The sequence below is a fragment of the Mauremys mutica genome, chromosome 20 (genome assembly GCF_020497125.1).
Source record: "Mauremys mutica isolate MM-2020 ecotype Southern chromosome 20, ASM2049712v1, whole genome shotgun sequence".
NCBI lineage: Eukaryota > Metazoa > Chordata > Testudines > Geoemydidae > Mauremys > Mauremys mutica.
In genome coordinates, this window is record NC_059091.1 from 6,406,548 (window position 1) to 6,423,467 (window position 16,920).

A 16,920-nucleotide genomic window follows, 5' to 3' on the forward strand; every position below is an offset into this window, starting at 1 on the left:
GGGGAGGGATCATGGTTGTGGGGGGGCATTATAGGCTAGGGGACTAGGACTCGGACCAGGTCTCCATTAGACACTTCTGCCAGCATAGAAATGTTGGTTAGAGGAGTGACTTTTGGTGACCTTTCTGTACCGGCAAAAGCCCTAATGTAGATGCAGTGATACCAGCTCCAAAGTGCTTTTGCTGGCATAGGTTATGTCACTGGAGGAGCTGGTATAAGCTATCCCAGCACCAGCCAGTATGAGATGCATCTGCCCTAGGAAGGTTTGCCAGCTATACAGGTAATCCTTTACTAGTGTAGACTAGGCTTCTGGAGAGCTGGGTTCCATTCTCTGCTGGGTGACCTAGTTGACCCTGTGCCTCTGTTTCCCCAGTGAGGGGGCTCATAGTTCTCTGCTGCAGAAGGGTGTTGAGGAGAAATTCCACTCGAGAAAGTGAGGTGCTCAGAAACCAGTGCTGTGTGAAGCATCCAGCTAGCTGGACATGAACAGATGATGCCTAGTGTGTGTTCAAACAGTGGCATTCATAGTGCATTGATCGGTTAAGTATTTGATTGAAGTAGTTTGCTAGAAAAGCAGGATGCTGAAGTAGAATCTCACCCAGACCCTGCGTACATACTCCAGTAGTGAGCCCATATCCCCGCCATGGCTATGCTGCTGCTTTAATAAGCGATCTCAGGGATGCCTACGTGTGCTGCAGTCACACCTCTGACTGATTGCAGTGTAGACAGACCCTTATAAGCTCTTTGGGGAAGGGACTGTCGTTTTGTTGTGTGTTTGTCCAGCACCTAAGCTCAGTACCGATGTGGACACAACAAATGGATATAAACTGGCCATCAGGAAGCTTAGGGTATGGCTACACTGGCGATTTGCAGCGCTGGAAAGCCTCCACCAACGCTGCAATTAGTAAGTGGCCACACCTGCAGGGCACTTCCAGCGCTGCAACTCCCTGGCTGCAGCGCTGGCCGTATACCTCACTCGGCATGGGGAATAAGGATTCCAGTGCTGGTGCTGCAGCGCTGGTCATCAAGTGTGGCCACACACCAGCGCTGTGATTGGCCTCCAGGGTATAAGGTGTATCCCAGAATGCTTTTATAAATTACTCTCTTTGTTTTGTTATGCAGCCTCTCTTTGTTTTGTTGTGAACGAGCTCCAATCGGAGCTCCGTTGCCGCTTATCTAAAAAACAAACAGAGCTCCTGTTTGCTGTGATCATCTGTACCTGGCTGTAAACAATCAAATGAGAAGCAGGCAGGGAGAGTGAATGAAACAGAACGGAGCCGAGCTCTGTTGAACTGCTTATCTAAAAAAACAAACACTGATCACAGCAAACAGGAGCTATCTGTATCTGGCTGTGAACGATCAAATGAGAGGCAGGGGAAACAGCGTTGGAGGCAGGCTGTTTGCAAGACTTTAAGGGTTCGCAAACATTTTGTGATTTTTCCAATCCGGGAAGCTCACACACAGTGTTGGCTCCAAAAATCCACTCTCTCTCTCCCCCCGCTCCCTGTCACACTAGACCCCACCCCACCCCCCTCTTTTGAAAAGCACGTTGCGGCCACTTGAATGCTGGGATAGCTGCCCACAATGCACCTCTCAATACAGCGCTGGAAATGCTGCAAGTGTGGCCACACTGCAGCGCTGGTAGCTGTGAGTGTGGCCACACACCAGCGCTGCTCCTACACAGCTGGATGACCAGCGCTGCAAACTACCAGCGCTGCAAACCGTAAGTGTAGCCATACCCTTAGACTTGAAATTAGACGAAGGTTTCTAACCATCAGAGGAGTGAAGTTCTGGAACAGCCTTCCAAGGGGAGTAGTGGGGGCAAAAGACATAGTTGGCTTCAAGAGTAAGCTTGATAAGCTTACGGAGGGGATGGAGTAATGAGATTGGTCCTTGACTATTAGCAGTAAATATGCCCAATGGCTTGTGATGGGATGTTAGATGGGGTGGGATCTGTGTTACTACAGAGAATTGTCTGGCTGGTGAGTCTTGCCCACGTGCTCAGGGTTTAGCTGATCACCATATTTGGGGTCAGGAAGGAATTTTCCTCCAGGGCAGATTGGCAGAAGCCCTGGGGGTTTTTCGCCTTCCTCTGCAGCGTGGGGCTCGGGTCACTTGCTGGAAGATTCTCTGCACCTTTAAGTCTTTAAACCATGATTTGAGGACTTCAATGGCTCAGACACAGATTTGATACAGGAGTGGGTGGGTGAGATTCTGTAGCCTGCGTTGTGCAGGAGGTCAGACTAGATGATCATAATGGTCCTTTCTGACCTTAAAGTCTATGATTCAGACAGGTTGATGCAGACGATTCCTGTTCATTCAAGTGTCTGGAGAAGTTAAAACCATAGAGGTGCTCTAGTAATTCTACCCATAACGTTTATTCTCATTTCGCTGGCACTTCCTGCCATAACACGAGCTACTTCAGAAACACGGCGGGTTTCTTTTAAAACCGTTACATAAATTAGACTCTAACGTTTTAAAATAGTTAACTCGGATGTAAAAGAAGCCTGATCGACGCATCCATTTAAACTACCCTGTGGAAGCTAAATCAGCCCCAGAAAGTGCATTTCAAAACTTTTTTTAACCAGTAAATTAGGCAGTTTTATATACCAGGATCTTGCATTGCCATCCTGTGAGTTGTGTGTCTTGTTTTCATACACACACGGCTGGCTGCAGCCCCAACTACTGTATAAATGCTAGACTGCTGCATGCTGAGCTGGGGACGTGAGCTAAAACAGTGAACTTTATTTCAGAGGTCCCTGATGCCAAAAGCTATTTTCAGAGGCAGATCTGCTCTTGTTCCAGCTGTTTTGCCTCGCCAGTGGTTCAGATGTTGGCTTCAGCAGGCACCCCCTTGTGCGTGATGTGTTCCAGGTGGGCTTTCTCAGAGGTATCCAAGTCGGCCTTGTATTTGGCCAGAATCTTTAAGATTGGACGAAGTTTTAGCCACCACTGTTGTTTGGGGAGGCGGTGCCTGTTGAGGAGAGAGGAATGTATATTGTAAAAACCACTCCCGAACATGGGACACACGTTAGGCATGTCGCTTGATGCAATACTGGAAGGTGCTTTATGGCACAACTGCTCTGTACTCTTCATAGAATATCAGGGTTGGAAGGGACCTCGGGAGGTCATCTAGTCCAACCCTCTGCTCAAAGCAGAACCCATCCCCAGACTTTTTCCCCCAGATCCCTAAATAGCCCCCTCAGTGATTTTAACTCACAACCCTGAGTTTAGCAGGCCAGTGCTCAAACCACTGAGCTATCCCTCCCCCTTTACTCTGTCTTCTCCCGGTTTCTTAAATGAGTTGAGCAGTGGGGCTTCCACCACTTCTCTTGGGATGCTATTCTGTACACTGAGAGATCTCCCCAGTTGGAAGACTTACCTGATGTTCAACGTAAGACACAGGAATATCATAATTAGAGACCAGCCCTCTACAACCTCCCTCCTTGCTTCCTAACCCTTTCCAATGTTGTTTTCGTATCCTCCCTTACTCGTCAATTTGTCACCAGTGTGGTAGATGCACAGGAAAGGGGGAGAATATTTGGAAAACCTACTCAAAATCTGTCTGTTCTTCGAGTTCGGCGAGTGGCTGGAAGACGAGACTCCGTCTGCGCATGCCCAAGAGGCAGGCTGATTCCGCAGTGTTGGCAAAGATACGACCTGTAAGGAATTGGAGTGAACCCATCTTAGTACTTCAGGACCCATCCCTCCAGTTCATCTGCAGCTCGCTGATTGTGTGCCCAACTGCATGTGCAGAGGGGGCAAAAACCTGGACAAAGAGGCAGAGAACAAAGCGAGGCAGCCTTAGGCCACCCTCAAATGTGACAGGGAGGCCTCTTGCTGAATGCTATGGGATTGCACAGTCCCCCTGAGCCATTCATTCTGCCTGGAAACAGGTTCCACCCTGCCCAGTGATTGCATGGGGCGAATATCCCTGAGGACATGAGGATTTTGAAATCTGTATGTTCCTGGGGACTGACGCTAGGTGAATTCAAAGTAAGTGGAAAAGCACAACTGGATGCAAGGATCCTTCCTCCTCAACCACATTTGGTGAACGTAGTGGCCCTGGCAATTCACTTCTAACCACCTCCTCATGCGCTAAGCAGCCTGCTGCTCCATGTTCCATAATAATGCCTAGCTCTGTTCATCGGTAGATCTCAAAGCACTTTACAAAGGTCAGTTTTGTTATCCCCCTTATACAGATGGAGAAACTGAAGCACAGAGAGGGGATGTGACTTGCTCCAGGTCACCCAACAGGTGCCCCCATGTTTCCGGAGTCCGCCAAATGCTCTAACCTCTAGGCCAGACTGTTTTGGTGCCGTAAGCCTCATCCCAGCCTCTGTTAAGTCTTTGCTCAGCAGTTTTTGAAGGGCCAAATTCTCTTCTCCCCCAAATGTACCCTAGCTGTCTGTGACTCATGCTCTTGCAGTTCCTAGGGCCAGTGCTGGTCCTAGCGCTTGTACCCGCATCTGTGTTTCTCCCTGCCCCCCCAGCAGAAATGAGGAGTGGCCTCCCCACCCAGCTGCTCTCCCACAGTCTGAAACATCCTCATGACCTCTGAAAAACCAGGTCCTAAAGGCGCTGCGTTAGGGTTACCACCTTTGTGAAAATACACTGAGAACTTACAGTTCTCAACCTCTGCCACTAGGTGGCGGCAGCGCCTTCACCCACTATACTGTACCTGCAACACTCACCCACCTTGTCTCAAATATCCTGAGACCCACACAGCTACAGCAACACTGCAGGCTCCCCCAGCATGGATTGCCAAGTGCTTTTAAATCACTGGCTTTAACCCCTGATTTAATAATCCATTTCAATCTTCTTTTGCATTTGTACTTTTTAGTTATTTTCCTTTAAAAAAAACAAACCTGATTCTCATTAGTTGATAACCACTACATAGAATATCAGGGTTGGAAGGGACCTCAGGAGGTATCTAGTCCAACCCCCTGCTCAAACCAGGACCCATCCCCAGACAGATTTTTACCCCAGTTCCCTAAATGGCCCCTCAAGGACTGAACTCACAACCCTGGGTTTAGCAGGCCGCCAATGTGCAAACCACTGAATTATCCCTACATGTTAGTTTGTAACTAAATGCAGCCCTTTCACTACATTTGGTGCTTCTTTTTGTAAACCAGGAAGCTGTAATGTCTATTTGCTTAACATCTATTTATTCAAATTCTTAATTTTTCCTTTTTTTTACTCTTAGAAAACGGCAAATGACGCATTTCTTATTTACTACATTAATTTTTTACTCAAGATACCTTAAATGTGCTGAATACATAAGAATGTTTTTATCGAAACCAACTGATTTATTAAACAAAGCATTGGCTGTAGTTGGTGAACTGATCTGATTGTTTTCTGGTCATTATAGCTCAGATCCACACACAGTTAGCACCTCTGTGGGGGGCTTAGGCACCTAAGTCCCTGTTTTGGCATCACTGCAATTCACAAAACTCAGAACCCATAGGCACCTGAACTCACTCACGTAAGCTGTCAGGGTAAAAGCTACCTTGGTGCTTATGTTTCTGCCTCTGGGCATGCACACTGCTGCCTCCCTCTAGGAATCCAGATGTCCATCTACCACCTTGGTCCCAGAGTGATTCACAAACTGGGAGAAGACAGGTGAAAGGCCACCTGCTGGATCAGGTCTCGTTCAACATGTTGGTGGAGGGGCGGTGCCTACTCTTAGCCCAGTGGTTTGAGCACTCGCCTGGGATGTGAGAAGGGAGATCCCTCAAATCCTACTTCTCCAAAAAGTGCTCTAGCCACTGAGCTATGGGATAGGCTGGTGGGGGGACTTCCTCAACCTTTCCTGCTGAAGCTGTTCCACTCTGGATAAATAATTGACAGAACAAGGAGTGATGGTCTCAAGTTGCAGTGGGGGAGATATAGGTTGGATATTAGGAAAAACTTTTTCACTTTTTTTTAGGAGGGTGGTTACTGGAATGGGTTACCGAGGGAGGTGGTGGAATCTCCGTCCTTAGAGGTTTTTAAGGTCAGGCTTGACAAAGCCCTGGCTGGGATGATTTAATTGGGGATTGGTCCTGCTTTGAGCAGGGGGTTGGACTAGATACCTCCTGAGGTCCCTTCCAACCCTGATATTCTATGAATGGAGCGATTGGAGCAAGGGACTGGATGCTGGGTCTCCCTCCTCCCAGGTGGATGCCCTAATCGCTGGCTTACAGAGCCATTCTCTCTCTCTGGCCCAATGACCATCCCACTGTGGCTAAATACTTAAATAGTCATTGGGCCAGAGAGAGAGAGTGGCTCTGTAGGCCAGCGGTCAGGGCACCAGGTGGGTGATAGACCAATCTTCCATCGACCTCGCACTATCTACACCAGGATTAGATCGACTTAGCTATGTCTCTTGGGGTATGGATTTTTCATACCTGAGAGGTCGCTCTGCCAACACAACTTTTCAGTTGTCCTTCAAGATTTTAGAGCCAGCAGATCTCATCCTCTCACACCTCATTTAGATGGAAATAGAGTAACCAGATGTCCCGATTTTATAGGGACGGGCCCTATATTTGGGGCTTTGTCTTATATAGGCTGTGGTGCCTATTACCCCTGACCCCTGTCCCAATTTTTCCCACTTGCTGTCTGGTCACCCTAGATGGAAAGAGGAAAACAAACTTTCCTGCTTTTTTCAACTCCCAATCAGTTCTTCAACTTCAGACGAACTAATCATGGAGCTGAACTAGTTGAATAAATTGAATTGAAGAAAATAGTCTCTCTGCGCTTGCAGCAGAGGCCATTGCTGCTAAAAGGTGGTTTTGCACATCAGCATATTCTAGTTCCAGGTGCTTTTCCCCCCATCAGTGGTTTGACTTTCTTTAAAACGTCGACAGCAATCATGTACTGTCTGAATATTTTTCATTTAATTTAAATGATTTTAAAAGATTATAGTAAGTCTAGGCGTTAGGTAGGTTATTTGAAATTAATTTTAAAGAAAAATGGATTTAATTTCAAGAACAAATCCCGTTTAAATAAAAATCAGATTTTTTTTAAAATAAATTTTTATCCACCCTGAACGTAGCCACGAAAGCAAGTGACGTTCACCCAACTACTGCACAGAAAGGTAGGTGGATGGCTCTGCCTGGGCCATGGGGGGTCTCTTCCCACTGTGATGTGGAACCTACCGTGCCTGGAGTATTCCTTGATTTTTCCGGTGAGCCATGCCACAGACTTCGCACCCATCTTCGTTCCAAAGTTCCTGTCGAAGGGAGTCGGCGTCCCACCCTGCCATTCGCACCGAGAGAGTCAGTTTGGTTTCAGGCAAGAAGAGTCATGACAACAGGGAGAACTCGTTGCCTTTCAACGGGATACCTGGCGCATCACCGACCCGGAAGGCAGAAAAAATCGTACAAGGGCTACTGTATCAACCCCAAATTCCAGCACCTGTGATCAACACCAAGACCCCCCAGTGCTTGGCCCAGTAAGGTGATGCCCATCTAGAATGGTTCTCTCCCATCAGAGGATTTGGGAGCCCAGAAGAGCTGCTATTGGCTCTTTAAGGTGGCAGGGTCGCCCAGAGGATTCAGGGGGCCTGGGGTCTTTGGCAGCGGGGGACCCCTGTAAGGTGATGTTGCTGGAAGCCAATCCAACTGCTCCTTTCAGAGGTTTGGGTCACTTGGATGAAGCAGTAGGGCAGAGGAAAGACGGTACTGAAGTGAGAGGGGCTTTGCTGTCCAGAGGAGAGCGTCCTCTGTTATTTACCGTATTATAATGGCCCTGACTGAGATTAGGGCTCCATTGTGCCGAGCGGTACCGAGACCGGCCCTGGCACGAAGAGCTCAGTCTAAGCAGCCAAAGGGTGGGACACGGAGGCATCAAGAGGGAAAGGGACTTGCACAAGCTCACTCACCAGGGGAGTGGCAAAGCTGGGACCAGAACTCGGGTCTCCTGAGTCCCTGTCCAGTGCCCTATCCACTAGGCCGCACTACCTCCCCAGCTTCGTGTGTACCTGCTGCATGTGTCCCAGCACGTTCTTCCTGCTCTCGAAGATGCCTTTCCCTTCCTCCGAATACAGGTTGAAGATGAAGTCGGTGGTGTAGTTTTCATTGCACTTCTCGTTCCTGCGAGGTGCAAACACGAAAGCCCAAGTGAACGAGGGGTGGACACGACAGACGGAGACAGGATACTAAAATAAGTGGCTTTAAAGCATTGGGTGATCGGGGGAAAAACTGGGGAAGGAAGGAGATTTCACGAAGAGAGAAGTATAGACTGGTGAGGCAGAGCTCGATGGCAGCTCAGAGTCAGCCCTTTGGAAGTATGCTGGGCCTCTATCGCCTACGGTTTTCATTTGTGAGTGGGCACCTAAATACCTTTGCAGATCTGGGCCTAAGTGGTTTAGGTGCTTTTGAAAATGTTGCCTTGTAGACTGTATTTTACGAATCCCAAGGTCCCTTGGTGGTCTTTGCACCAGGATTCTGATTGCCTCTCCATCCCCTCCTAGCAGCATTGTTAATACAGGCTGTGGAATATACATCCCACGTAAGAGGTGTCCAGCATAATATGGCCTATCTAATGCCGTTCATGGAAAAGTGCTTTACGAGAGGGGAAAGTCTCATCCCTGAGGAAATTGCTAGACCGAGAAAGCAAGTGACTTGCCGTAGGCCAGCCAGCAGGGCTGTGGCAAAGCAAGGAACAGAACCCAGGTCTCCTAAGTCCTGGTCCAGTGCTTCAGCCACTGGCCCCTGCAGCAGCCTGTGCCTGTCCCCAGCCTGACATGTTTTGATGCTGGTTACCTCAACACCAGGCCTCTCTTCACTGTGGTCTTCATTTTCTCACACAGATGCTCGACGTTAACCTGTTAACGTAGAAAAGAGCAGGAGGCTTCTTAGAGTCCTGTGAAATTTTTTTAAAGCAAACCCAGATATTTTAAAAGCAAATTTTTAAAGGAGTAAACGCAAATCCCCATTGTGGGGAGCAGGAAAGCATCTCCGGTCAGTCGATAAAGCTCAGCGAAAGCGATCAGATGAGAGCAACAGCAAAGCTAACCAGGCTGCTGAAATGCCTGTGTGATGTCTACCTAGACTGCAGTAACTGAGGGTTCAGAACTGCCACTGATTTTAATGAGACGTTACAGCCAATGGCAAAACAGTGGTGCCTGCGTGGACCCTTGGAGGAGTAGATGCCCCTAACCCCAGCGCTGGGTGAGATCCTTCAGCCTGTGGGATGCAGGAGGTCAGAGTAGATGACGAAGGGTTCCCTCAAGCCTTAAAGTCTATGGGCCGGCTTCTTATTCGCACTGTTACTGTTTGTGATTTGAATTCTGGCATGGACCAGGATTCCATTGTGCTAGGCGCTGTACAGAGACAGGCCAAAAAGCCAGTCCAGGCGCCAAAGTGCTCACAAGCTCCAGTTCCTTTGCGTTGCCAGGGCATTGGTGTAAGTAAGAACCAGGCCCTATGCAAGGCGGAATAATTCCACTGCAGCCTAGGGCCTTTGCTCTGGATTTAGATCAGGGTCGCTGAGAGCAGCATTTGCTCCCTTGCCTGACACGAACCTTTCCAGCAGGAAGTGGGACAAGTCCGTCCACACCAACCTCCGTGGATTCCCCAGGGATCCCGCTACACTGACACCCTCCGATTAGTTTGCATCTCTGCCCTCCGGGATACAGGCCAAGGGCTGAATTAAGCCGGCACTGCTCCATTGCCTTTGGCGGACTTGCATTGGTTTCTGCCGGGGTGAACTTGCCTTGAAGTCTGTGGAATGCCCTGCCCCTGGGCGGCTCAGCAGCAGCGGGGAACAAACCTGGGGCCTCTTGACCGTCAGACTCCACTGGCTGAGCTAAAAAGTCCATCGCTCTTAGCCAAGTCTGTAGCAGGCTCATCAGCCTGTATGTGGTGCTATCCCATCCACCGCTCGAGGGCGAGCAGAGCACCACACTGAATGGGGGTGGGTCAGACCATCGGGCCCTGTTGGTTCTCAGTACTACACCCACTGTGCTTTCTAGGTACATGCCTCTGCGCAGCTGCAGCTCCACGCCTGTCCAGTGGAGAGTGCTTGGACTCCAGGTGAAGAAGTCTATGCACAGTGTACTTGTGTTGTCTACTTGAGCACAGGGGAACAGAAGAGTTGTTTGTAGGTAAGGAGACTCTCACCTGTAAGTCACGGATGGTGAAGGGATCTTCAAAAATATAAGCCGCGTCCGCTCCTGAAGCCAGGCCTGCCATGGTGGCCAGATAGCCGCAGTACCCTCCCATGGTCTCGATGATGAACACCCGCCTCTTGGTGCCGGCTGCAGATTGTTTGATGCGGTCACAGGTCTGGGGAGGGGATAGGAACAAGATTTACTTAGAGCCGCTTAATAAAGGAGATCAAAGCTGGGGTGATACGAATGAGGGTTAAAAAACTACTCTGGGGGTGTGGGGATGGGGCATGTCTGTGAAACACCCAGTGAAGTCTTTCATCGGAAGCGAGGTAGAGAGACTTGCCCACTCGTCCCAGACCAGGAAGGCTTGTGGGGCGGAGGGACTCTCACTTTAATAGCAGCGAGGTTGAAGTGTAGGTCTCTCTTAACTGCAGAATTCCACAATGCCTCAGATTCACTGGGATCATGTTCTGCTGTGGTGACTTTGAGAATGGTAGCAGATAATGGGGGTGCCACACTGAAGTTTAGGGGTGGATTGGCACCTTGCAATCCGGCCTGAGTTATAGTGGCAGCATGCGGCTGCATTGCTCCAGGGACAGGGCAGAAAGTAGACGGAGACTGAGCATAGCAGTTCAATCACTGCTTCCCCATCTCTCCATGGGAGCGGAGTTAGCTGCCAACCCTTTTCCTGGCATAGCTTACGCCTCCCTCCATTGGCACAGCTGCATTGGCTGGTGCATTGGGAGGGCGGGGCACTGCTTTGGTTCTGCCCACCCGCCTGCAAAGCAAGGGGATTAGCAGCCCAAAGGCCATGCCCTTCTTTGCCCAGTGTCTGGCAATCATGATATCCCATGCAGGAGAAGTGGGCTCCTCATGAGCATACAAGAAGGCTCATAACTGAGGCCTTAGAAAGATGCAGCTGTTATGGATCAACTCATGTACATTTTATATTTGCAGTGGCGCTGAAAACGCAAACAATGCTCGGAATTTTGACCGTAATGTAGCCTGGAGCTGGGCAGTGAATCAATCTAATGGATTCAGCCCTCGGAAGAGAAATATAGAAATCAGGTGATTGCTAGAGTTCATTTGGGGGGAGGGGAGGGAGAACCTTTTGAGGTTTTTTTCATGTTCAGTTGGAAATTTTGAGAAATTTTGTAAACTTTGAATTTATTTATTTCTTGAAATTTCATCTCTCTAATTTCATCAACATTTTTTCCTGATTCCCCCTCCCTGAGATTTTTAAGGCAAGAAGGAACCACTGTGATCATAGAATATGAGGGTTGGAAGGTCATCTAGTCCAACCTCCTGCTCAAGGCAGGACCAATCCCCAACTAAATCATCCCAGCCAGGGCTTTGTCAAGCCGAGCCTTAAAAACCTCTAAGGAAGGAGATTCCACCACCTCCCTAGGGAACCCATTCCAGGGCTTCACCACTCTCCTAGTGAAAAAGTTTTTCCTAATATCCAACCTAAACCTCTCCCACTGCAACTTGAGACCATGGGTATTCACCCATGAAAGCTCATGCTCCAATACGTCTGTTAGTCTATAAGGTGCCACAGGACTCTTTGCTACTCCTTGTTCTGTCATCTGCTACCACTGAGAACAGTCTAGATCCATCCTCTTTGAAACCCCCTTTCAGGTAGTTGAAAGCAGCTATCAAATCCCCCCCATATTCTTCTCTTCTGCAGACTAAACAATCCCAGTTCCCTCAGCCTCTCCTCATAAGTCATGTGCTCCAGCCCCCTAATAATTTTTGTTGCTCTCAGCTGGACTCTTTCCAATTTTTCCACATCCTTCTTGTAGTGTGGAGCCTAAAACTGGACACACTACTCCAGATGAGGCCTCACCAATGCTGAATAAAGGGGAATGATCATGTCCCTCGATCTGCTGGCAATGCCCCTACTTATACAGCCCAAAATGCCATTAGCCTTCTTGGCAACAAGGGCACACTGCTGACTCATATCCAGCTTCTCATCCACTGTAACCCCTAGGTGCTTTTCTGCAGAACTGCTACCTAGCCACTTGATCCCTAGTCTGTAACAGTGCATGGGATTCTTCTGTCCTAAGTGCAGGACTCTACACTTGTCCTTGTAGAACCTCATCAGATTTCTTTTGGCCCAATCCTCTAATTTGTCTAGGTCCCTCTATCCCTACCCTCCAGCGTATCTACCACTCCTCCCAGTTTAGTGTCATCTGCAAACGTGATGAGGGTGCAGTCCACGCCATCTTCCAGATCATTAATGAAGATATTGAACAAAACCAGCCACAGGACCGACCCTTGAGGCACTCTGCTTGATACTGGCTGCCAGCTAGACATGGAGCCATTGATCACTACCTGTTGAGCCCGATGATCTAGCCAGCTTTCTATCCACCTTACCGTCCATTCATCCAGCCCATACTTCTTTAACTTGCTGGCAAGAATACTGTGGGAGACCGTATCAAAAGCTTTGCTAAAGTCAAGGAATAACATGTCCACTGCTTTCCCTTCATCCACAGAGCCGGTTATCTCATCATAGAAGGCAGTTAGGTTAGTCAGGCATGACTTGCCCTTGGTGAATCCAGGCTGACTCTTCCTGATCACTTTCCTCTCCTCTAAGTGCTTCAGAATTGATTAATTGAGGGCCTGCACCATGATTTTTCCAGGGACTGAGGTGAGGCTGACTGGCCTGTAGTTCCCCGGATCCTCCTCCTTCCCTTTTTTAAAGATGGGCAGTACATTAGCCTTTTTCCAGTCATCCAGGACCTCCCCCAATCGCCATGAATTTTCAAAGATAATGGCCAATGGCTCTGCAGTCACATCCACCAACTCTGCAGTCACATCCACATCCTCGGATGCAGCGCATCCGGCCCCATGGACTTGTGCTCATCCAGCTTTTCTAAATAGTTCTGAACCACTTCTTTATCCACAGAGGGCTGGTCACCTCCTCCCCATGCTGTGCTGCCCAGTGCAGTAGTCTGGGAGCTGACCTTGTTCATGAAGACCGAGGCAAAAAAAAGCACTGAGTACATTAGCTTTTTCCACATCCTCTGCCACTAGGTTGCCTCCCTCATTCAGTAAGGGGCCCACACTTTCCTTGACTTCATCTAGTCTGACCTCCTGCATAAAACAGGCCAGAAAACCTCACCCAGTAATTCCTGCATCAAGCCCATAACTTCTGCTTGAGCTATACCATACTTGAAGGGGATGTCCACACTGCAGATGGGAGATGTAATTCCCAGCTCGGGTAGAAGTACGTGCGTTAGTTTGGCTGGAGATCCTAGGTATGTATTCGGCCAGCTAACGTGAACTGCTGCGACCAACTGCTATTTGACTGAAGTATCGCACCCCCAACTGCTGTGTAGATGTACTCTCAGACTTCCAGGGATGGAGAATCTCCCACTTCCATTGGTAGGGAGAACAATTGAGATGGTCGGGGGTCAAAATTCAAAACATTCCACCCGGCTCTGGTAACTAGAATGGCACTAAAACCATTGATCAACTCTTGAATGAAATAAGACAGATGTCTCCAAACGAAAATTTCATAGGAAAAAATATTTATATTTAGTTAAGGTTGCTTTAATAAAAATTTAAAAAATAACCAAGGTATTGCCTTAACAGCTGGGAAATATACAGGTAAGGAATTGTGAAGTAATTTCCTTTCTACATAAAGAAATATTTCAATCTTTTTCAGCAATTCTACCTTTCATTTTTACCTCATTACACAATTCCTTTACTGACACTAACTAATAACTTTCAATATGTTTTTAACCTTTACTATGGACTTGTTGCTGATCTGTGTATAACAAAGACAGCAAACATTTGTATTCCTTTTGACAATTAGTAAGAATATAACATAAGCGGCGCCCCCCCTTGTAGCCCCCCCCCAAAATTTTAGTCAGGGGTATATAATAAAGGCATGGACAGGTCACAGGCTGTGAATTTTTGTTTAGGGCCTGTGACCTAGCCATGACTTTTTTACTAAAAATACCCTGTGACTAAAACATAGCCTTATTTCTAGTGATAGATTCAAGAAGCTCAAATATTTAGCTTAAGAAAGAGAAAGTTAAGGGGTGGCTTGATCACGGTCTGGTACCTAGATGGGGAACAAAAACTTGCTAATGGGCTCTTCAGTCTAGCAGGCAAAGATCTAACAAGATCCAGTGCCTGGAAGCTGAAGCTAGACAAATTCAGACGACAAATAGGCTCATGTCTGTAAGTGTAATTAAGCCCTGGAACAATTTACCAAGGGATGTGGCGAATTCTCCATCACTGGCAATTTTAAAATCAAGATTGGATGTTGTTTCTAAGAGATCTCTCTCGTTCAAACAGCAGGTGCTTCAGGGAAGTTCTCTGGCCTGTGTTAGGCAGGAAGTCAGAGGAGATGATCACAATGGTCCCTTATGACTTTTGAATCTACAAATCATGCTGCTAGTGGAGCGATGGAAACCCCCGGAGGAAGATTTCAAATGCTTTACCGTGGTGATAGTATTGAGGGCGGTGTCTGCGCCGATGCTGAAGTCAGAGCCAGGGACGTTGTTGGACACGGTGGCTGGAATAACACACAGCGGGATGCAGAGCTCTTCGTACTTGCCACGACCTTCCACGAGCTCTAAGCTCCCAGTGAAAGCCTACGGGATGCCCGGAAGAAAGGGAGAGCGGCATTGAAACACCCCGGGTTTGCTTCTGGCTGGCGCCACGTTCACCTCTAGGGGCAGGGAGGATGGTGACTGAGTTGGAAGCTTTTCCTAACTTTTAGTAGTTTGGTAACATAATCCTGGCCCCACTGAAGATGGGTGTTTTGCCATGGACTTCAATGGGGCCAGGATTTCCCTTGATGCTGCATCTGGAAAACGGTCAGTGTGAAGATAGGATTAATGGTACCCAGAATGAGACAGTTAGGTATTTATTATTTGTATTATCATAGAGCCTGGAATCTCCAGACCAGGTGGTAGGCACGGTACACAGGAAGGACAGGCAGGGTATTCTGCTGGGTCTAAGGCCTTTGGGGGTGGGATCAAGATTGGTTCCATTTGATTCAGGGTGGGGTAGCAGTGGCCCTGTGGGTGCTCCCCCCCACACCCTAAAAGCCTGAAGACAGGCAGCGTGTCCAGCAGGTGCCCAGTGTGGTGTTTTGCACAGAGGGGCAAAGACCTGACACCAGTGCCCTGCATCTACCACGAGAGCTTTGCTGAAGATCGCCCAGTGTCCCACACAAACACGTTCTGGTCCTCTCGGAAATGGAGAACCCAGGAGCTTTCTGATCCAGCTCCAGCAATGCCACCCAGACACCTAGTGAGGGGACCAGCCATTCTAGGAAGCCATAGGAAATGGAACCCTAACAGCTCCCCTGAGCCTGGGGCCGGAAAAAGAGATGGGCCTGGAAGGGATCAGCCCAGAGGTTGAGTTCCTTAATGCCCTGGTAACTGGAGCCCCAGAGGCTGAGCCCCGCTCTGGATGGGACTCAGCACTCAGGCTGCATTGGGATGATCTTTGCTCCTGAGTCACCGCAGGAGATTTCCAGCATTTTCAAGGCATTGACAGGCCTGGGAATGGTCAGGTTCCTCCATTAACGACCCCCTATTCTTGGTGAGCATCTCTGAACCTGGCCAAGCAGCTGGCCTCACATCTCCCAGGATTGAGATCTCCTCTGGGGTGTTCTGTGGGTGGAGAAAGGTGGCTGGCCTCCTGCTCCCCTACAGGCCCCAGCCTGTAAAGACTCACTGCAGCCTGCCTGACTCACCTCAAAGCCCCCGATGATGATCAGCCCATGAATGTTAAAACTGCTGATGGTTGCGCTGATTTCCTCCAAGTATTTCTTAGGCAGAGTCCTGTTGGAGGCAGAAAAGCCAGAAAAAGCATCAATGCACCCTCCTGGGCCTGTGGAGTCCCTGGATGTGGAGAGCACGGAGTCTGGGCTGGAGGAGATGGCACAAGAGGAATTTGCTGGGGGGATGGGGCTCAATTTGCTGAATGCAAGGAAGAGGCTGGATCAATTTGCCAGCGCCAGACTAGTTAAGGGCTTAACACACTTGCCATCTGATCATTGCAACACTGATTTCACCTGGAGTCGCGGCAGTTGGTGCCACATGTCTGAAAATCAGGCCTGCGATGACGCTGATCAAAGCATGCGTTTGATACCGCTCTGGTAATAGTATCTTGAAGGACACGCAGGTAGCTAGCTAGAGGAAGAATGCTTTAGTGGGTTACCTTTTTGTGCCAAGTTTCGACCCACCAAGCCCAGTCCAGCCACCTACGCCTCCCCAGCCAATCTCTTCCACCTGGTGAAAAGGGAAGAGAAGAAAGGAGTTACGAAGAGTGGGGCTATTTGATTTGCCAGTAACAATGGAGGGAACAATTTCCCTACATGGTAACAAGGTGGGGACAGTGGAAGTGACTCACAATGGGAAATTGAACCTACTGAGCCCAAACACATCTTGAAATAACTATTCCCCAGTTCAGAGAGTAAGCAACTGATGTTGGTGTGAGATTGTGGGTTTGATTCTCCAGTGCCCTGCGTCTTGTGATGTCATTTACCCCAGTGCTTCAGAGGCAACAGTGAGGCTGGTCTGTGCAGAGCAGCTCTTACCGGACAGAACTTTCCTAAGCAATTTGAATCGCGTCCTGTGGGACTGCACCCGATGTCTCCCCACGTATGTACAGAGTTAAACACCTTCAGGAAGACGCGTTCAAGATCGTTATGTATAGTTCTCAGTGCTGCATCTAACCAGAATCCACATCAGCGCGGACATTCTTTGGGACACGCTTGTGTCTTCCGGAGACGGAAAGGCACCACTGGGCTGAGATACAGATACTGCCCACAGCCGCCTTTGATCCGGTTTCTCTGTC

General features: G+C 48.8%; 1 protein-coding gene across 2 annotated transcripts in view; it reads right to left on the reverse strand.

Moving 5' to 3' along the window:
- Positions 1–2,358: 2,358 nt before the first annotated feature.
- The window catches only part of PFKM (phosphofructokinase, muscle), a 49,809-nt gene continuing 35,247 nt past the window's right edge, over positions 2,359–16,920 (reverse strand). For both annotated transcript variants that reach the window (XM_044994620.1, XM_044994619.1), the window contains exons 15-23: positions 16,282–16,352; positions 15,815–15,902; positions 14,550–14,702; positions 10,106–10,270; positions 8,747–8,808; positions 7,963–8,074; positions 7,139–7,238; positions 3,554–3,659; positions 2,359–2,973 (exon numbers count right to left, since the gene is read on the reverse strand). In XM_044994620.1, coding sequence (XP_044850555.1) covers positions 2,826–2,973; positions 3,554–3,659; positions 7,139–7,238; positions 7,963–8,074; positions 8,747–8,808; positions 10,106–10,270; positions 14,550–14,702; positions 15,815–15,902; positions 16,282–16,352 — 1,005 coding nt within the window. In that variant the 3' untranslated portion in view covers positions 2,359–2,825. The remainder of the gene's footprint in view (positions 2,974–3,553; positions 3,660–7,138; positions 7,239–7,962; positions 8,075–8,746; positions 8,809–10,105; positions 10,271–14,549; positions 14,703–15,814; positions 15,903–16,281; positions 16,353–16,920) is intronic.